Raw genomic sequence first — 22,468 nt, forward strand, 5'->3', positions numbered from 1 at the left:
TAGAGGCTCTGACAGGAGATCCTCGCTCCCACTCATAGGCCTTGTCTACAATGAGGATTTTAGGGAAATCTCCAACTATTGCTCTAGTACCATAGAATCGTAGGACTGGAAGGGACCCCAAGAGGACACCTAGTCTGGTTCCCTGCACTCATGGCAGGACTAGGTATTATCTAGACCATCCCTGACTAACCTGCTCTTAAAAACCTCCAATTAGGGAGATTCCACAACCTCTCTAGGCAATTTATTCCAATGCTTAACCACCCTGACAGGATTTTTTTCCTAATGTGCAACCTAAACCTCCCTTGCAGCAATTTAAGCCCATTGCTTCTTCTCCTGTCCTCAGAAGTTGATGAAAACAGTTTTTTCCCTCCTCCTTGTAACAATAGTTTTCAAGTACATAAAAGGTTATCATATCTTCCCCTCAGTCTTCTCTTCTGCAGACAAACAAAACAAACCCAATTTTTTCAATCTTCCCTCATAGGTCATGTTTTCTCAATCTTTAATCATTCTGTTGCTCTCCTGTAGACTTTCTCCAATTTGTCCACATCCTTCCTGGACACAATACTCCAGTTAAGGCTGTATCAGCACAGAGTAGAGAGGAAGAATTACTTCTCGTGTCATGCTTACGACACTCCAGCTAATACATCCCAGAATGATGTTTGCTTTTTTTGCAACAGTGTCACACTGCTGATTCATATTTAGCTTGTGATCCACTATGACCCCTAGATCCCTTTCTGCAGTATTCCTTCCTAGGCAGTCATTTCCCAATTCTTTATGTGTGCAACTTCCAAAGTGGGGTAATTTACATTTTTCCTTATTGAATTTCATCCTATTTACTTCAGACCATTTATCCAGTTTGTCCAGATCATTTTGAATTTTCATCCTAGCCTCCAAAGCACTTGTGACCCCTCCCAGCTTGGTATCGTCTGCAAACTTTGTAAGTGTACTCTCTATGCCATTATCTAAACCATTGATGAAGACATTGAACAGAACCAGACCCAGAACTGATCCCTGAGGGACCCCACTCATTATTCCCTTCCAACATGACTGTGAACTATTGATAACTACTCTCTGGGAACGGTTTTCCAACCAGTTCTGCACCCACCTTATAGTAGCACCATCTAGGTTGTATTTCCCTAGTTTGTTAATGAGACGGTTCTGTGAGACAGTATCAAAAGCCTTACTAAAGTCAAGATATACCACATCTACCATTTCCCCCATATACACAAGGCTTGTTACCCTGTCAAAGAAAGCTACCAGGTTGGTTTGACACAATTTGTTCTTGACAAATCCATGCTGACTGTTACTTATCACCTTATTATCTTCTAGGTGTTTGCAAATTGATTGCTTAATTATTTGCCTCATTATCTTTCTGGGTACTGAAGTTAAACTGACAGGTCTGTAATTCCTGGGGTTGTCCCTAATCCCCTTTTCATAGATTGGCGCTATATTTCCCCTCTTCCAGTCCTCTCTCCCATCTTCCATGACTTTTCAGAGATTTTGGCTCAGATATCTCCTCAGTCAGCTCCTTGAGTATTCTAGGATGCTTTTCTTCAGGCCTTGGTGACTTGAAGACATCTAACTTGTCTAAATAATTTTTAACTTGTTATTTCCCTATTTTATCCTCAGAGTCTACCTCAACTTCACTGGTGTTCACTATGTTAGACGTCCAATCACTATGAATCATTTGGGTGAAAACTGAAACAAAAAAGTCATTTAGCCCTTTTCCCATTTTCACATGTTCTGTTATTGTCTTTTCTTCACCATTCACTGACGGGCCTACCCTGTCCTTGGTCTTCCTCTTGCTTCTAATGTATTTTTAGAATGTTTCTTTGTTACACTTTATGTCTCAAGCTAGTTTAATCTCGTTTTGTGCCTTGGTCTTTCTAATTTTGTCCCTACATACTTGTGTTATTTGTTTACAGTTATCTTTGGAATTTGACCTTGTCATAAATATAAAGGGAAGGGTAACCACCTTTCTGTATACAGAACTATAAAATCCCTCCTGGCCAGAAGCAAAACCCTTTCTCCTGTAAAGGGTTAAGAAGCTAAGATAACCTCGCTGGCACCTGACCAAAATGACCAATGAGGAGACAAGATACTTTCAAAGCTGGGGGTGGGGGGGAACAAAGGCTCTGTCTGTCTGTGTGATACTTTTGCAGGGAACAGATCAGGAATGCTCTTCAGAACTCCTGTAAAAAGTTAGTAAGCAATCTAGCTAGAAATGCATTAGATTTTCTTTTGTTTAATGACTGGTAAAATAGCTGTGCTGAATGGAATGTATATTCCTGCTTTTGTGACTTTTTGTAACTTAAGGTTTTGCCTAGTGGGATTCTCTATGTTTTGATCTGATTACCCTGTAAGGTATTTACCATCCTGATTTTACAGAGGTGATTCTTTTACTTTTTCTTCAATTAGAATTCTTCTTTTAAGAACCTGATTGCTTTTTCATTGTTCTTAAGATCCAAGGGTTTGGGTCTATGTTCACCTATGCAAATTGGTGAGGATTTTTATCAAGCCTTCCCCAGGAAAGGGGGTGTTGGGCTTGGGGGGATATTTTGGGGGAAGACGTCTCCAAATGGGCTCTTTCCCTGTTCTTTGTTTAACACGCTTGGTGGTGGCAGCATAGGGTTCAAGGACAAGGCAAAGTTTGTACCTTGGGGAAGTTTTTAACCTAAGCTGATAAGAATAAGCTTAGGGGGTCTTTCATGCAGGTCCCCACATCTGTACCCTAGAGTTCAGAGTGGGGAAGGAACCTTGACAGACCTAGTTTCCACTTCGTGTAGGACTCTTCTTTTGATTTTTAGATCATTAAAGATCTCCTGGTTAAGCCAGCATGGTCTCTTGCCATCCTTCATTTCTTTCCTGTGCAGTGGGATAGTTTGTACTTGTGGTCTTGATAATGTCTCCTCGAGAACTTTCAAACCCTCCTGAACTGTGTTTCCCCTTAGACTTGCTTCCCAGGGGGTCTTACCTACCAACTCCCTGAATTTCCTAAAGTCTGCCTTCTTGAAATCCATTATTTTATTCTGTTGTTTTCCTTCCTACCATTCTTTAGAATCATGAACTCTATCATTTCCTGATCACTTTCACCCAAGCTGCCTTCCACTTTCAAATTTTCAACCAGTTCCTCCCTATTTGTCAAAATCAAATCTAATGAGTCAAATGCAGAGCCATTCACCATTATCTTTGAAAACTCATGGCGATCGGGGGAGGTCCCACATGACTCGGAAAAGGCTAATGTAGTGCCCATCTGTAAAAAAGGGAAGGAGGAAGGTCCGGGGAACTACAAGCCAGTCAGCCTCACCTCAGTCCCTGGACAAATCATGGAGCAGGTCCTCAAGGAATCAATTCTGAAGCACTTGGAGGAGAGGAAAGTGACCAGGAACAGTCTGCATGGATTCACCAAGGGCAAGTCTATGATGAGATAACTGGCTCTGTGGATGAGGGAAAAGCAGTGGACGTGTTATTCCTTGACTTTAGCACAGTTTTTGATACAGTCTCTCACAGTATTCTTGCCAGCAAGTTAAAGAAGTATGGGCAGGATGAATGGACTGTAAGGTGGATAGAAAGCTGGCTAGATCATCAGGCTCAACGGGTAGTGATCAATGGCTCCATGTCTAGTTGGCAGCCAGTATCTAGCGGAGTGCCCCAAGGGTCAGTCCTGGGGCTGGTTTTGTTCAATATCATAGAATCATAGAATATCAGGGTTGGAAGGGACCTCAGGAGGTCATCTAGTCCAACCCCCTGCTCAAAGCAGGACCAATCCCCAATCAAATCATCCCAGCCAAGGCTCTGTCAAGCCTGACCTTAAAAACTTCCAAGGAAGGAGATTCTACCACCTCCCTAGGTAACGCATTCCAGTGTTTCACCACCCTCCTCCTGAAAAAGTTTTTTCTAATATCCAACCTAAACCTCCCCCACTGCAACTTGAGACCATTACTCCTTGTCCTGTCCTCTTCTACCACTGAGAATAGTCTAGAACCATCCTCTCTGGAACCACCTCTCAGGTAGTTGAAAGCAGCTATCAAATCCCCCCTCATTCTTCTCTTCTGCAGACTAAACAATCCCAGTTCCCTCAGCCTCTCCTCATAAGTCATGTGTTCCAGACCCCTAATCATTTTTGTTGCCCTTCGCTGGACTCTCTCCAATTTATCCACATCCTTCTTGTAGTGTGGGGCCCAAAACTGGACACAGTACTCCAGATGAGGCCTCACCAATGTCGAATAGAGGGGAACGATCACGTCCCTCGATCTGCTCGCTATGCCCCTACTTATACATCCCAAAATGCCATTGGCCTTCTTGGCAACAAGGGCACACTGCTGACTCATATCCAGCTTCTCGTCCACTGTCACCCCTAGGTCCTTTTCCGCAGAACTGCTGCCTAGCCATTCGGTCCCTAGTCTGTAGCGGTGCATTGGGTTCTTCCGTCCTAAGTGCAGGACCCTGCACTTATCCTTATTGAACCTCATCAGGTTTCTTTTGGCCCAATCCTCCAATTTGTCTAGGTCCCTCTGTATCCTATCTCTGCCCTCCAGCGTATCTACCACTCCTCCCAGTTTAGTATCATCCGCAAATTTGCTGAGAGTGCAATCCACACCATCCTCCAGATCATTTATGAAGATATTGAACAAAACCAGCCCCAGGACCGACCCCTGGGGCACTCCACTTGACACCGGCTGCCAACTAGACATGGAGCCATTGATCACTACCCGTTGAGCCCGACAATCTAGCCATCTTTCTACCCACCTTATAGTACATTCATCCAGCCCATACTTCTTTAACTTGCTGACAAGAATACTGTGGGAGACCGTGTCAAAAGCTTTCCTAAAGTCAAGAAACAATACATCCACTGCTTTCCCTTCATCCACAGAACCAGTAATCTCATCATAGAAGGCGATTAGATTAGTCAGGCATGACTTTCCCTTGGTGAATCCATGCTGACTGTACCTGATCACTTTCCTCTCGTGTAAGTGCTTCAGGATTGATTCCTTGAGGGCCTGCTCCATGATTTTTCTGGGGACTGAGGTGAGGCTGACTGGCCTGTAGTTCCCAGGATCCTCCTTCTTCCCTTTTTTAAAGATTGGCACTACATTAGCCTTTTTCCAGTCATCTGGGACTTCCCCCGTTCGCCACAAGTTTTCAAAGATAATGGCCAATGGCTCTGCAATCACAGCCGCCAATTCCTTTAGCACTCTCAGATGCAACTCGTCCGGCCCCATGGACTTGTGCACGTCCAGCTTTTCTAAATAGTCCCTAACCACCTCTTTCTCCACAGAGGGCTGGCCATCTACTCCCCATGTTGCGATGCCCAGCGCAGCAGTCTGGGAGCTGTCCTTGTTCGTGAAGACAGAGGCAAAAAAAGCATTGAGCACATTAGCTTTTTCCACATCCTCTGTCACTAGGTTGCCTCCCTCATTCAGTAAGGGGCCCACACTTTCCTTGGCTTTCTTCTTGTTGCCAACATACCTGAAGAAACCCTTCTTGTTACTCTTGACATCTCTTGCTAGCTGCAGCTCCAGGTGCGATTTGGCCCTCCTGATTTCATTCCTACATGCCCGAGCAATATTTTTATACTCTTCCCTGGTCATATGTCCAACCTTCCACTTCTTGTAAGCTTCTTTTTTATGTTTAAGATCCACTAGGATTTCACCATTAAGCCAAGCTGGTCGCCTGCCACATTTACTATTCTTTCGACTCATCGGGATGGTTTGTCCCTGTAACCTCAACAGGGATTCCTTGAAATACAGCCAGCTGTCCTGGACTCCTTTCCCCTTCATGTTAGTCCCCCAGGGGATCCTGGCCATCTGTTCCCTGAGGGAGTCGAAGTCTGCTTTCCTGAAGTCCAGGGTCCGTATCCTGCTGCTTACCTTTCTTCCCTGTGTCAGGATCCTGAACTTGACCATCTCATGGTCACTGCCTCCCAGATTCCCATCCACTTTTGCTTCCCCCACTAATTCTTCCCTGTTTGTGAGCAGCAGGTCAAGAAAAGCTCCCCCCTAGTTGGCTCGTCTAGCATTTGCACCAGGAAATTGTCCCCTAGGCTTTCCAAAAACTTCCTGGATTGTCTATGCACCGCTGTATTGCTCTCCTAGCAAATATCAGGAAAATTAAAGTCACCCATGAGAACCAGGGCGTGCGATCTAGTAGCTTCTGCGAGTTGCCGGAAGAAAGCCTCATCCACCTCATCCCCCTGGTCCGGTGGTCTATAGCAGACTCCCACCACTACATCACTGTTGTTACTCACACTTCTAAACTTAATCCAGAGACACTCAGATTTCCATATCTTCTTTAATGATCTGGAGGATGGTGTGGATTGCACCCTCAGCAAATTTGTAGATGACACTAAACTGGGAGGAGTGGTAGATATGCTGGAGGATAGGGGTAGGAGACAGAGGGACCTAGACAAATTAGAGGATTGGGCCAAAAGAAATCTGATGAGGTTCAACGAGGACAAGAGCAGAGTCCTGAACTTTAGGATGGAAGAATCCCATGCACCGCTACAGGCTGGGGACCGACTGGCTAAGTAGCAGTTCTTCAGAAAAGGACCTGGGGATTACAGTGGATGAGAAGCTGGATATGAGTCAGCAGTGTGCCCTTGTTGCCAAGAAGGCCAACGACATATTGGGCTGCATTAGTAGGGGCATTGCCAGCAGATCAAGGGACATGATCATTCCCCTCTATTCGACATTGGTGAGGCCTCATCTGGAGTACTGTGTCCAGTTTTGGGCCCCACACTACAAGACGGATGTGGAAAAATTGGAAAGAGTCCAGTGGAGGGCAACAAAAATGATTAGCAAAAAGAAAAGGAGTACTTGTGGCACCTTGGAGACTAACCAATTTATTTGAGCATAAGCTTTCGTGAACTACAGCTCACTTCATCGGATGCATACTGGATAGGTTAACAATATTGCTGGGTGGGTTGAGGGAACCATTGCTGTGGCCCCTTGTGGCATGTAGTAATTTAGAAAGTTCAGTGTCCTTTTTCTTTTGTAGAGAAGCAAAGTGTGTGTTGTAAATGGCTTGTCTAGTTTTTGTAAAGTCCAGCCACGAGGAAGTTTGTGTGGAAGGTTGGTTTTTTATGAGAGTATCCAGTTTTGAGAGCTCATTCTTAATCCTTCCCTATTTGCTGTAGAGGATGTTGATCAGGTGATTCCGCAGTTTCTTTGAGAGCGTGTGGCACAAGCTGTCAGCATAGTCTGTGTGGTATGTAGATTATAATGGATTTTTTACCTTCAGTCCTTTTGGTACGATGTCCATCTGTTTGCATTTGGAAAGGAAGATGATGTCTGTCTGTATCTGTACAAGTTTTTCCATGCAGTTGATAGATTTCCACTCCATACGGCTAAATGCAGTGCCTTGCATAATGACAGGTTTCAGAGTAACAGCCGTGTTAGTCTGTATTCACAAAAAGAAAAGGAGTACTTGTGGCACCTTAGAGACTAACCAATTTATTTGAGCATAAGCATTCGTGAGCACAGTGTGCATCCGATGAAGTGAGCTGTAGCTCACGAAAGCTTATGCTCAAATAAATTGGTTAATCTCTAAGGTGCCACAAGTACTCCTCTTCTTTTTGCGAATACAGACTAACATGGCTGTTACTCTGAAAAATGATTAGGGGGCTGGAGCACGTGACTTATGGGGAGAGGCTGAGGGAACTGGGATTATTTAGTCTGCAGAAGAGAAGAATGAGGGGGGATTTGATAGCTGCTTTCAACTACTTGAAAGGGGGTTCCAAAGAGGATGGAGCTAGACTGTTCTCAGTGGTGGCAGATGACAGAACAAGGAGTAATGGTCTCAAGTTCAGTGGGGGAGATTTAGGTTGGATATTAGGAAAAAACTTTTTCACGAGGAGGTTGGTGAAACACTGGAATGCGTTACCTAGGGAGGTGGTGGAATCTCCTTCCTTAGAGGTTTTTAAGGTCAGGCTTAACAAAGCCCTGGCTGGGATGATTAGTTGGGGATTGGTCCTGCTTTGAGCAGGGGGTTGGACTAGATGACATCCTGAGGTCCCTTCCAACTCTGATATTCTATGATTCTAGAACAGCCTCTCCCCTAGTAGCATTCTCCACCTGCTGAAAGAAAAATTGTCTCCAATACATTCCAAGAACTTGTTGGATAACCTGTGCCATGCTCTTTTATTTTCCCAAGAGAGGTCTTCTTCAGTAGTGTAGGGTGACTGTAGATACATGTTCTCTAACCTTGCTCAGAGGAGGTCTAGATGATACAAGGGTTAAAAACACCTGAACCCCATCTCCTCCATAGCTCCACCTTTGCTCTCTCTAGTGGAATTGCATCGCTTGTGGGTATGGGTCCCAATTTTGCTCGTGTAGACAAGGCGATAGGAATGTGTACGGTAGTGTTAGGCTGAATTATTATCCCCCTAGAGCTGTGCTATGTGTGGCTGAGTTGACCCCGAAGGTGTCTGACCTGCTTTTAATGTTACATTTCTTTTGACTTATCTGAAAGTTGGGGTTCAGTGCTCGTGAAATCTGGGCTTGATCCAAAGCCTGTGAATCCAATGGGAGTCTTTCCACTGACTTCAGATCAGCACCACTCTGTCTCCTTGATGACCACGAGTTCAAATCCCCTCCTCAGTTGTCTCCTGTAATTAGCTGTAGGAATAGGACGAAGACTAAAACTATGGGAAATATTTACATAAATTATCGACTGTCTCGGAGGCCATCTAATGCCTGGCACCAAGAGCTGGTATAAAGTGCACAGATCTGTTGGGCCCTGCTAGGGTGTAGCCGTCCATCTCTCTCTTTACCGTCTCAGGGGTGCCCCCAGCGGGTAATTGAGGGGGTTTGAGAAGTGCCAACAAAACCTCCTCAGAGCACCATCCTTCCTCCTACAGCTGGCCCTCAGTTGTGCCTCCCTTCCTCCTCCTCCTTGTTACTCTGGAACAACGGAAATTCACATGCAGGAACTTTGTTAATGGGGAGTTAAGGTTGCAGGTGCTCAGCCCTGCCGTGGGCTCCCTGTGTCCTGTCAGAATGGGTGTGTGTAAGCGTGTAGGCGGGTGTGGCTCTCCCTCGGTGTCCGTCTCTGAGGGAGGCCACACCCCTTTGCGGACACACTCCTGGAACAACAGTCTAAGCAAGGGGGCAGTTGGCCGTCTAAGGCGCCAACCCTCCGGCAGGGTAGAGCAGGGAACAGCCTGGGGCTCAGGCAGGGGCTATCGACTTGCTCAGGCCTCCGGGCCTAAGGTGGGGAGGCTGCCAACCCCGGGGTTAGGGTGCCAGGGGAATGTGAGCCCACCCGACTCCACCATGTCCCAGCCCAGGGCTGTAACAACGGCAGAGCGGTCTGCCACTGGCTCAGCGGGGATCCAGCCGCAACACACTGACTAGTGCCAGCCAGCAACGTAGCTGGACAGCAGTCAGCTGCCCCTGGGCTACTTCCTCCCCTCCCCTCCCCCTGGGTGGAGCTGAGCCCCGGGTTTTCCTCCGTCTCCCCGCAGTGCACACTGCCAGTGGCAATCCCAGCAGCTCCTCAGCGTCGGGCTTCTCGCAGTTCTGCTGTCCCAAGGACGCATCCAAGATACCAGGAGTCTTCCAAGGGCTCCAGCAGCGGGCTGGAAGCGTATGACTTCCTCAGCAACTCCTGCTCAACTGAGCTGCAGGGCTCGGCTCTTAGATGTCCAGTTCCCATCCTGTCCTTCTGCTTCCTGCGTGGCAGCCGAGGTCTGGCCCTCCCTTGCTCTCAGCCTCTGAGGGAGGCCACGCCCCTTTCCTACAGAGTGTTTAATTCCCAGAAGTCAAAGGTTGGCAAACCAGCATATGCAGAGGTAGAATGATGCTTCCCACACAACTCGAACTCTGCCCCAGTGGGTCTGGGAATAGAAACAGGAAGTAGAACAGCACCATGCCAAACCAGACTTGTCCTTGTCTGTGTGCCCAGCACCACCCCAAATCAGCATGCCTCTTCATACCGTCCACACTGTTCGGTGCAGCGCCATTGATTAAGGTGGGAATTGCTGTTCATTGGCAGGGGGTGAGGGTGACGTCTGTGGTCTGCGTGAGGGACCCCTCTGGGAACAGACGGAAGGGGGCAGAGTTGTTTGGCCTGAGTATCCTTAGCCCAGCATCTCCTACTTTGCCAGCCGTTGAATGTTGAGTATTCCGGGTTCCCGTTCTGACGAGGCATGAAGAGCACAGAGCAGTGCTGACCCCCTGCAGTGGTGACGTTTTTTGCATGGGAATAATGGAAATCCTGGGCAGCTGCCCTGTAGACTGGTCTGTGCACCAACCAGCTCACTGCTAGGGAAGAGTGAGGTGATGACTGTTCCCTTTGGATAGGAGTCCCCGTATCTACTAACTCCGATGAAACCCTGCCCTGTGAGAGATGCTAATATCCTCTCTCTTCTCCTCCTCCTCTGCACAGAAAATGACCAAGGATCTAGTGGCTCTGACCTATCTGCCAAGGGTAAGTGATGGAGGCTGTAGCCTAGGGGTTCACTGCTCTCACTGAGGCCTCTGGAGAGACACACCTAGTCCAAGTCATTGGACCCTCTAGCAAACCAGCCCCAAGGAGCGGGACGGGGGGTTCTGGATCTCTTATTTCCCTTTTATTCACATGGGGGTGCAGGAACAGGTTTGTAGCCAAATCCCCCTTGTTTTATCTGCGATGAATTTAGGTGTGAAAGACTCTAGTGAGAGGGATTTCTCACAGCGTGGGCTGAGCTCAGCTTTTGCAAGGACAACTCCAGCTGCTTCAGAGAACAGTCTCCAGGGGAACTGCAGGGAGGAAGCAGGAGGGACAGAGCCCAGCACTTGGGGCTCCAGGAACACGGGTCGCTGACACTGGAGCTACAAGCTTTGTCAGCGGGGTTAGAGATTCTGTCCACTGAACCCTGCAGCCACTAGGGCGACCGTCCCACAGCAGTGTGCACTGTCATTGCAAAACATTATGGCAGGTTCCCTTTAATAGACGTTACCTGTGTTTAACTTCTGCAGCTTAACTGAGCCTGTTGGAGTCTGTGCCGCAACGTGAGGGGATCCCAGAGAGGAAGACGGATGAGCTCTGCTCTGTCTCCCTGCAAGAACCAGTCAACCCCTCCCTAGCTTTTCTCTGGCACTTGGAGTGTCCTGTGTGGGATTTCCGGCCTCATCTATCTGCTCGCTGAACCACTTTTTGCTTTTCAGATGTAATAGTTTTCTGTAATAATGTTTTATTTGCACAAAATAATTTCCAACATTTGAATGGATAAAAACTCTGTTAGTCAGAGCTTAGTATTTGCTAGCGTTCAGTGATGCACTCAGTGCTCTGGCTGCGCAGTGCTCTTTGCACACCCTGCACGGTGCGCTAGATCTGTGAGCAGTAACTGCTTGTGTGTCTATGGTGGGGGACGTCTTTCTTTTCTGTAGAATTTCATGATTATAACACGGTAAATGGCCGGGTCTACTCGCAGCTGGCAGCGCTGTTGCAATCATCAGCTGCGGAAGTCTGTTGGACAGGAATAAATGTCTGCATTTAATTTACAAATGCCTCAAATGTCCTTTTCACCATTGATAGAGCCATAGAAATGCCGGGCTACTAGGGATGTCAAGAGGTCGTCAAGTCAAGCCCCTGATCTTAGGCAGCACCAAGTAAACCTAGACCATCCCGGACAGGCGTTTGTCCAAACTGTTGTTGAAAACTTCCAATGACGGGGGTTCTACATCCTCTCTAGGAAACCTGTGTGATGAAGTGGGATATTTTCCTAACATTGCATACGTAGACCGTGCCTCCGTTTCCCCAATGCGCTGCGTGTCTAACCCAGGTGGGAGTGGCGGTGTCTATTGTTGCGGAGGACCAGGTGTGACCCAGTCTAGCAGACTGGACCCCAGACCATGGCCTGGACACTTTGTAACTTAGCGACTGATGACCCGAAGGCCCATCCAAACTTGGAGCCAGCCAGTTATGGGCAGCAGAGAGAACAAAGAGCTGAAGAGAGAGTCACCTGGAGATCTGTTTGCCCGTGAAAGAAGACAAAGATGGAGGCGGGGCCTTGGAGGTGATATAGGGTGGACCGCAGAAAGAAAGTCACGTCTGGGCTGGGAACAAAGAGCGATCTAAGCCTACCTGGACGGGGACAGACCCAGATGGACACCCCTGAGAACATCTTGTGCTCTGTTCCAGACATACAATAAATCCTTCTGTGCTGTGCTGGCTGAGAATCGCTGCAGGCTAGAGAGAGACAGGCATGCTGGAGGCTCAAACGTGTGGTACTGGGAGGCGGAGGAGAAGCCTACAGCTTAAACCCCGAGCAAAGCGTGACCTTATGTAGGGTCAATACTCTAAAGGCCGGTTCCTACCAGGGGCCATATGGAGCCAAGAGAGCACTGGCCTGTGAGTCTGTGACAACCTGTTCCACAGTGAACTGTCCTTATAGCTAGAGAGTTTTTCCTAAAGTGTAACCTAAATTCCCCCTTTTCCAACTATCAACTGGAGAACAATTGATCACCGTCCTCTTCAGAGCAGCCCTTAATGCAGGGATAGTTAATTATTTTTTGTCAAGGTCCAAATTTCTTGGTCAAGATATAGTCACGGTCCAGACTCAAGAGAAACATTTTTCACACCACAAGTGCCCCTGTTCAACGAACACATACAATGCTGTGAAATATACCCAGGGCCTATATTGTTTATATTCTTAGTGTATTAAATGAAAAATAAAATCAAACCACTGTATAGCCTGAAAATAACGTCCAGGAAAGATAACAAGGAGTCCCATGGCACCTTAAAGACTAACCGATTTAATTGGGCATAAGCTTTCATGGGCCCATGAAAGCTTATGCCCAAATAAATCTGTTAGTCTTTAAGGTGCCACCGGACTCCTCGTTGTTTTTGTGGATACAGACTAACACGGCTACCCCCTGATACTTGTCTCCAATTTATCTGAAACGTTGAGAAAGTATTTAGAAAAATGTCAAATAGATGCAAATATTAGCATTAAAAATACTTTCAGGCAACAGTTAAGTTGTGTGTGAGTTTTGTCAAATATAGTTATTGTAGGTGTATCTGCATAGAGAGAGAGAAACAGATTCAAAACTTTTTCAGCCTTTTGTGGTTTATTTACCATAATTATCAGAGATTGAAAGAAACACTTAATACACCTGAACTCTTCATCTTTTATGATTCAAGCCTTTCCACTGACAAACACCCACCCACCACCACTCCCAGATCCTTCTCAGCAGTGCTGCTGCCGAGCCAGTTTGCTTCATTCTGTATTTGTGCATTTGGTGTTCCTTCCCTACATGGTGCACCCACATTTCTTTGTTGAATTTCATTTTGTTGCCTATTGCCCAGTTCTCCAATTTATCAAGATCCCTCTGAATTTTAGCTCTGTCCTCCAAAGTTTTGGCAACCTCCTTCCCCCCACCCCGCAGCTTTGTGTCATCTGCAGCATTGATCAATCTGCTCTCTGTACATACATCCAGGGCATTAATAACGATGTTAAACACTGGACCCAGAACAGATCCCTGTGGAACCCCACTTAAGACCTCCTCTTTTGCCCTCACAATTTACAGCTCTCTCCTCCCCCTCGGGGTACAATGACCCTCTACGGGTTAACAGGACCTTTTTCCAGTGAAGGAGCCTTTATCACATAGTGAATATTCTTAAACATGTACATGTATTTATTAGCAATCAACAACTGATCAGCAGACTACTAATGCTCACCACTCCCAATAAAGCAGACAGACATCTCCTTATGGCCAGTCAGCGTTGTGTCACCTGGGGCTCTGGCTTCTCCACAGTCTGGTCATGCAAGGGTTAAAAATCCTAGCAGTTCTGGTCTTAAGCCGTATCCCCGAGTTACGTTCCAATGAGCTTGTTTTCTCATCCTCATATAGTTAAAATGAGAATTCTTCTTATAATACCTTTGCCAATTGTTTTACTCAAATCATGACTATACCCTGCATCTCACCAATCATAACCCCTAATGGCCTATAACAATTTCTCTAGCAACAGCAAAACCTTATAATTTCCGCTTATCAGCAAAAGCAGCTTTTAACTAAAACTCACACGGGCGCCCAGTAAGAACCTTGCAGATACTCCGGGTTAGCATGTCCATACTCCCTTCTGTTCCAGTGAATCTGTGATGTTACTGGATCTGTCCCTGTGAGTAATGCTGCAGCTGCACCTGGCACTCGTTGTCCGTGCACTCAGGAGCACAGCAGGGGAGCCGCTTCATTCCTTCCCCCGTGGTGGGCTGCACGGACCCACCACAGGCTGGTGAGGGCGGCAGGTGAGAGACAGAGATGGCCTGGAGACCCCTCCCTTACCAGCTTCTGCAGACTGGGCCAATCCCCTCTGCCTGTCCCATGGAGCCTGCAGCGCTTGCTGGGTTAACGCTAACCTCCTGGGTGACTCTGTATCACACCACAGTGTAACCGGGCCATGCTGGTGGCTCCTCCCTTGGGAATTTGGGTGCTTGGTGCCCAGGGTTCATCTCTCCCAGCGGTAGAAAGTACTGGAGCAGCCAGTGTGAAGGAACAAAATGGACACCGTGTAGAATCAAGCACATGGGTTTATTACGCACAGTGCTGGCGGAGTGTCACTTTGCTTATTAGGCTCAGAGACACTGCCAAACAATTGATTACCATGAATTATATGGGTTTTCCATGGGCGGAGGGAAATGACGGGGTAGGTGGTCCCAAGCCCCTGGATAGGTCTAGCAGCAAGACAAGATAAGCACAGTAGCCAATAGTCAAAGATTACATAATGTCTCCGCCCATGGTTTCAGGTTAACAAGTAACATACAATTAGTACACAGGTGTTTTTCTTTAAACAATATATAAAGTATATAATATATCTGTTGAATTCTGATTTGGGGTCCATAGGAATGAAGTAGCTCCTCTGATTGTTCAACAGGTACATACCTGGGGGTTAAAGCAGAAAAACATTAAAAAGTACATGGCCATAGAAGTTGTGTTTCAAGTTGCTCATTTGTGTTTCCAAAGGCAGACAGTGGTATCTGGGGAGGGGAGGAGGATGCCATATCTCATACTGACATACTTGAACCTCTTCCATAAACTCAAGGTTGGTGTGTGGGGACAGCATGGTTACCTCCTTTGCAGAGGAGTATACACAGACCCAGACACAGGGCCTCTTTCATTCCTCTGGTCTGTCTGCATCTTCAGATAAGAGTGCCAATTACTGCTCCCCATCTGGCATTTTGCTGACCATGCATATCTCAGTAAAAGCAAGGTTGTCTTTTGTTTGTTCTGCTTCTCTTAGCCAATATTGTTCACTTTTTACTGGGCCTCTCGGCTGCTTGACCAAACTCTGGACTTCGAGCCTGTAGAAAGAGCTGACAGCATATATCAGGTTTTTATGTAAACAGCACATGGATTTTGGCCCTTCACAGTGCAAACTTTATAGCCTTCCCCTCCACTCATGGGTGGCTGGGCTTAAAGATGCCTCTAAACCAAGCACCTTCACCCCAAAAGGAGATGATTCCCTGACCCATTGCAGGGCGTGAGCAGGCATCAAACAGCTCACTCTGAGCAGGGCCTTGTACCCTTACCTACCCCTATTTCTCCAGAGTTCAAAAGTCAAAATCCCCCTCAACTCTTCCTTTACATTAAGATATTAATAATGTCTAAACTGCATCGACAGTGATTTGCACTAGTTCGTGTGGGAATGGGGAGGGGGGGCTCAGTGTTGTGGAGCTCCCTGTGCATATCCCCCATCCCAGAGCTCACTCCAGGCTCATCCATACCCCCCTGCGGTCTCCCAGGAGCTGGGGCTGCCTCCTCTCTGTGTGATGAGTTCCCTTCTTGATGGAGGGCTGTTGCAGCTGCTGTGATCTGGTGTAGTTTCACTCTGTTGTGGCTGTGATGATGACTGTGCCAGTTTTAGGCAGCCCAGTGGCTCTGTGCGGGAGCGGCTCATGGGATGTTTTGATCTAGAACAGGAGTTCTAAAACTTCATTGCACCATGACCCCGTTCTGACAACAAAAATTACTACATGTCCCCAGGAGGGGGGACCGAAGTTCAAGCCCGCCTGAGCCCCACTGCTCTGGGTGTGGGGTTGAAGCCCCAGGGCTTCAGTCCCAGGCGGGGGGGGGGAGGGGGCCTGTAACCTGTGCCCCATTACCTAGCGCTGAAGCCCTCAGCAAGTATAAGCCAGCCTGGTGACCCCATTAAAATGGGTTTGCAACCCACTTTGGGGTCCTGACCCACAGTTTGAGAACAGCTGATCTAGAAAGTTAAAATGTTTCATAGATTCATAGATATTTAGGTCAGAAGGGACCATTATGATCATCTAGTCTGACCTCCTGCACAATGCAGGCCACAGAATTCCACCCACCACTCCTGCGAGAAACCTCTCACCTATCTCTGAGCTATTGAAGTCGTCAAATCGTGGTTTAAAGACTTCAAGGAGCAGAGAATCCTCCAGCCAAGTGACCAGTGCCCCATGCTACAGAGGAAGGCGAAAAACCTCCAGGGCCTCTTCCAATCTGCCCTGGAGGAAAATTCCTTCCCGACCCCAAATATGGCGATCAGCTAAACCCTGAGCATATGGGCAAGATTCACCACCCAGATACTACAGAAAATTCTTTCCTGGGTAACTCAGATCCCACCCCATCTAATATCCCATCACAGGCCATTGGGCCTATTTACCATGAATATTTAATTACCAAAACAATGTTATCCCATCATACCATCTCCTCCATAAACTTATCGAGTTTAATCTTAAAGCCAGATAGATCTGTTGCCCCCACTGCTTCCCTTGGAAGGATATTCCAAAACTTCACTCCTCTGATGGTTAGAAACCTTTGTCTAATTTCAAGTCTAAACTTCCTGGTGGCCAGTTTATATCCATTTGTTCTTGTGTCCACATTGGTACTGAGCTTAAATAATTCCTCTCCCTCTCCGGTATTTATCCCTCTGATATATTTATAGAGAGCAATCATATCTCCCCTCAACCTTCTTTTAGTTAGGCTAAACAAGCCAAGCTCCTTGAGTCTCCTTTCATAAGACAAGTTTTCCATTCCTCGGATCATCCTAGCAGTTCTTCTCTGTACCTGTTCCAGTTTGAATTCATCCTTCTTAAACATGGGAGACCAGAACTGCACACAGTATTCCAGGTGAGGTCTCACCAGTGCCTTGTATAACGGTACTAAAACCTCCTTATCCCTACTGGAAATACCTCTCCTGATGCATCCCAAGACTGCATTAGCTTTTTTCACGGCCATATCGCATTGGTGGCTCATAGTCATCCTAGGTCAACCAATACTCCAAGGTCCTTCTCCTCCTCCGTTACTTCTAATTGATGTGTCCCCAGCTTATAACTAAAATTCTTGTTATTAATCCCTAAATGCATGACCTTACACTTCTCACTATTAAATTTCATCCTATTACTATTACTCCAGTTTACAAGGTCATCCAGATCCTCCTGTAGGATATCCCTGTCCTTCTCTAAATTGGCAATACCTCCCAGCTTTGTATCATCCACAAACTTTATTAGCACACTCCCACTTTTTGTGCCGAGGTCAGTAATAAAAAGATTAAATAAGATTGGTCCCAAAACTGATCCTTGAGGAACTCCACTGGTAACCTCCCTCCAGCCTGACAGTTCACCTTTCAGTAGGACCCGTTGTAGTCTCCCCTTTAACCAATTCCTTATCCACCTTTCAATTTTCCTATTGATCCCCATCTTATCCAATTTAACTAATAATTCCCCATGTGGCACAGTATCAAACGCCTTACTGAAATCTAGGTAAATTAGATCCACTGCGTTTCCTTTGTCTAAAAACTTTGTTACTTTCTCAAAGAAGGAGATCAGGTTGGTTTGGCACGATCTACCTTTTGTAAAACCATGTTGTATTTTGTCCCATTTACCATTGACTTCAAAGTCCTTAACTACCTTCTCCTTCAAAATTTTTTCCCAGACCTTGCATACTACAGATGTCAAACTAACAGGCCTATAGTTACCCGGATCACTTTTTTTCCCTTTCTTAAAAATAGGAACTATGTTAGCAATTCTCCAATCATATGGTACAACCCCTGAGTTTAGATTCACTAAAAATTCTTGCTAATGGGCTTGCAATTTCATGTGCCAATTCCTTTAATATTCTTGGATGAAGATTATCTGGGACCCCCGATTTAGTCCCATGAAGCTGTTTGAGTTTCGCTTCTACCTCAGATATGGTAATATCTACCTCCACATCCTCATTCCCATTTGTCCTGCTACCATTATCCCTAAGATCCTCTTTAGTCTTATTAAAGACTGAGGCAAAGTATTTGTTTAGATATTGGGCCATGCCTAGATTATCCTTGACCTCCACTCCATCCTCAGTGTTTAGCGGTCCCACTTCTTCTTTCTTTGTTTTCTTCTTATTTATATGGCTATAGAACCTTTTACTATTGGTTTTAATTCCCTTTGCAAGGTCCAACTCTACTTGACTTTTAGCCTGTCTCACTTTATCCCTACATGTTCTGACCTCAATAAGGTAGCTTTCCTTGCTGATCCCTCCCATCTTCCACTCCCTGTATGCTTTCTGCTTTTTCTTAATCACCTCTCAGAGATGCTTGCTCATCCAGCTTGGTCTACAACTCCTGCCTATGAATTTTTTCACCTTTCTTGGGATGCAGGCTTCCAATAGCTTCTGAAGCTTTGATTTAAAATAATCCCAGGCCTCCTCTACCTTTAGATCCATAAATTCTTCAGTCCAATCCACTTCCCTAACTAATTTCCTTAATTTTTGAAAATCAGCCCTTTTGAAATCAAAAACCCTAGTTGCAGATATATTTTTGTTAATTCTTCCGTTCAGTTTGAACTGAATTAGCTCATGATCACTCGAACCAAGATTATCCCCTACAACCATTTCTTCTATGAGGTCCTCACTACTCACCAAAACCAAATCTAAAATGGCATCCCCTCTAGTCGGTTCAGCAACTACTTGATGAAGGAATCCATCAGCTATCGCATCTAGGAAAATCTGAGCCCTATTATTATTACTAGCACTCGTCCTCCAGTCTATATCTGGGAAGTTAAAGTCTCCCATGATCACACAATTTCCATTAGACAGGTTTCAGAGTAGCAGCCGTGTTAGTCTGTATTTGCAAAAAGAAAAGGAATACTAGTGGCACCTTAGAGACTAACCAATTTATTTGTTTACTTTATTAAAAACATTAAAGGAGGGCTCTATCCATATCCAAATTAGATCCCGGCAGTCTATAGCAGACCCCAAGCACTATCCCAGGGGAGGCTCTAATAGTTTTCTTCCCCAATGCAACTTTTGCCCAGACGGACTCTGTCTTATCCATTCCATCGCTTCTTACTTCTTTACATTCTACCTCATCCTGGATATACAATGCTACTCCACCACCTTTACCTTTATTTCGGTCTTTCCTAAACAGCACATACCCTTTGATACCCGTAGTCCAGTCATGATTACTATTCCACCATGTTTCTGTTATCCCTATAATATCTGGTTTCACTTCCTGCACCAGTAGCTCTAGTTCCTCCATTTTGTTACCTAGGCTCCTCGCATTGGTGTACAAACATCTTAATTTTTGCTGTTTGGCCTCACTCACATTCTGTTCCCTATTAGGCACGGTCATTCTACAGCCAGTATAACCTATTAGACTGGTGTCCACACTGCCCTTCCTCCTTATATACATTCTCCTACCCACGGCTGTATCCTTTCTTACTTTGTTTTCTTCCCTCTCAATGCTAAAATCCGGCGTGGAGATTACCTGGGCATCTCCCAACCATCTCCCCCAAATTGCTAGTTTAAAGCTCTCTTAATCAGTTGTGCCAGCCTTCATCCTAGAAGTCTATTTCCTTCCCTACTCAGATGAAGTCCATCCCGAGAGAACTGTCCTCTGTCCATAAATGCCTCCCAGTGCCATACATCCCAAAGCCCTCCTTATAGCACCACTGTCTAAGCCATCTGTTGATAGTCATAATCTTGTCACACCTTTGTTGCCCTTCTCTAGGAACAGGCAGAATTCCCCTAAAGATCACTTGAGCCTCGATTTCCTTAAGCATCTTTAATAACATTGTCGGGCTCAACGGGTAGTGATCAATGGCTCCATGTCTAGTTGGCAGCCGGTGTCAAGTGGAGTGCCCCAGGGGTCGGTCCTGGGGCCGGTTTTGTTCAATATCTTCATAAATGATCTGGAGGATGGTGTGGATTGCACTCTCAGCAAATTTGCGGATGATACTAAACTGGGAGGAGTGGTAGATACACTGGAGGGGAGGGATAGGATACAGAAGGACCTAGACAAATTGGAGGATTGGGCCAAAAGAAATCTGATGAGGTTCAATAAGGATAAGTGCAGGGTCCTGCACTTAGGATGGAAGAATCCAATGCACCGCTACAGACTAGGGACCGAATGGCTAGGCAGCAGTTCTGCGGAAAAGGACCTAGGGGTGACAGTGGACGAGAAGCTGGATATGAGTCAGCAGTGTGCCCTTGTTGCCAAGAAGGCCAATGGCATTTTGGGATGTATAAGTAGGGGCATAGCGAGCAGATCGAGGGACGTGATCGTTCCCCTCTATTCGACACTGGTGAGGCCTCATCTGGAGTACTGTGTCCAGTTTTGGGCCCCACACTACAAGAAGGATGTGGATAAATTGGAGAGAGTCCAGCGAAGGGCAACAAAAATGATTAGGGGTCTAGAGCACATGACTTATGAGGAGAGGCTGAGGGAGCTGGGATTGTTTAGTCTGCAGAAGAGAAGAATGAGGGGGGATTTGATAGCTGCTTTCAACTACCTGAAAGGGGGTTCCAAAGAGGATGGCTCTAGACTGTTCTCAATGGTAGCAGATGACAGAACGAGGAGTAATGGTCTCAAGTTGCAATGGGGGAGGTTTAGATTGGATATTAGGAAAAACTTTTTCACTAAGAGGGTGGTGAAACACTGGAATGCGTTACCTAGGGAGGTGGTAGAATCTCCTTCCTTAGAGGTTTTTAAGGTCAGGCTTGACAAAGCCCTGGCTGGGATGATTTAACTGGGAATTGGTCCTGCTTCGAGCAGGGGGTTGGACTAGATGACCTTCTGGGGTCCCTTCCAACCCTGATATTCTATGATTCTATGATCTTCCCCAGCCTGGCATAGTCTCCCTTGATACTTTCCAGCGAGAATCTAGCCGTATCATTTGTTCCCACATGAAGGATAATTAGGGGATTCTTTCCCACTCCCTTTAGGATCCTTTTCAACCTCAGGTCTACATAGTGTATGTTAGCACCTGGAAGACACCCTCCTGTTCTCTGGATCAGCTCTGGTTACAGGCCTGTCTATTCTTCTCAGTAAAGAGTCCCCAATCACATAGACCTGCCTTTTCCTGGTGATGGTGCTATTCTCCAGTCTATCCCCTGTTCCCTCTGGCTGCAAGTTCTTTCCATTCCTATTCTCCCTTGTAATCCTCTTCAACCCATCCTGTATCCTCCTGGGGCTCAGATTTGGTGTAGTCTCCATTGACTCTTCCCCTTTTCCTATAGGGCTAGCTGCTCTTCTCTTCTTCCTTGCCCTTCCACCTTCAGTGACTACCTGCTGAGCCCCTTTTTCATTTTCCAACTCTGCAAACCTATTCTTGAGCTCTATTTCTCCTTCACTAGCCCGTCTTTTCCTCTGCCTGGTTCTTTTAGTCACATGCTTCCACTGACCACTTTCCTCACCCAGTAGTCTCCCCTCAGAATTCCCCAGTCCTGCTTCCATGTGCAAGTCTGAGCTTTTCCCTTCAGATACCTCATGTCTTTGCTCCATAATCTGCTCAAACCCCTTTCTAAACTCAACCAGACTTTCCACCTGCATCTCCAAACCTCGGATCTTTTCCTCCATCAGCTCTAGCAGACGGCATTTCATGCAGACAAAACTCTTACCAGGTGCCCCCTCCAGGATCATGGACATACCGCAGCTTCCACATCCAGTCATCTCCATTGTGTCTTCCACGACATGGGTCACTCCCACTGCTGCCTCTGTGTCTGTCATACCCTTCCCACCTAAACCCTGTTCATCTGGGAAACACAAACCATACCCAAAACCCCATCCCCCACAGCAAAGCCAAACCCCCAACAAGCACCACAAGACAAACTCCCCTTGCAAACTCCCCCTCAGACTCCCCTGTTTACAGCTCTGCTTTCTGGCTCCTGGACTGCTGCAGCTGTCTGGGCCGCTGGCTGGCTGGCTCCCTTTTAGGGACCTTGGTACCTAAGTAGCAGCTGCCCTTAATGATTTTATAAAAGAGAATGTTTTACATAGTCTATTCTGATATGCCAGTAGTAGCCGTGAAATACAAGAAATCATGTAAAAATAATCTACTAAAATAACTAAATGAAATTTCAAAATTGTTATATTTTCTAAAATGATTTTTTTTCTTTTTTTTTTAATTCTCATTGGCAGTTTCAAAAAAAAATTGTTTTTATTCTGAATTGGATCAAAAGCAAATTTCAACATGTTAAAATTCCCCATAAAATAGAAATTCCAGGTTTAGACCAGCTCTCCCCATAATTCCTGCCTCCCAGCC

General features: G+C 46.2%; 1 protein-coding gene across 2 annotated transcripts in view; it reads left to right on the forward strand.

Annotated features, from left to right (window-relative positions):
* LOC141987878 (class I histocompatibility antigen, F10 alpha chain-like) overlaps positions 1 to 11,431 on the forward strand; it is a 55,026-nt gene extending 43,595 nt beyond the window's left edge. For both annotated transcript variants that reach the window (XM_074953723.1, XM_074953724.1), the window contains 2 exons: positions 10,387 to 10,428; positions 10,959 to 11,431. In XM_074953723.1, the coding sequence (XP_074809824.1) occupies positions 10,387 to 10,428; positions 10,959 to 10,963 (47 nt within the window). In that variant the 3' untranslated portion in view covers positions 10,964 to 11,431. The remainder of the gene's footprint in view (positions 1 to 10,386; positions 10,429 to 10,958) is intronic.
* The last annotated feature ends 11,037 nt before the right edge of the window (positions 11,432 to 22,468 follow it).

The sequence above is a fragment of the Natator depressus genome, chromosome 5 (assembly GCF_965152275.1).
Source record: "Natator depressus isolate rNatDep1 chromosome 5, rNatDep2.hap1, whole genome shotgun sequence".
NCBI classification, from domain to species: domain Eukaryota; kingdom Metazoa; phylum Chordata; order Testudines; family Cheloniidae; genus Natator; species Natator depressus.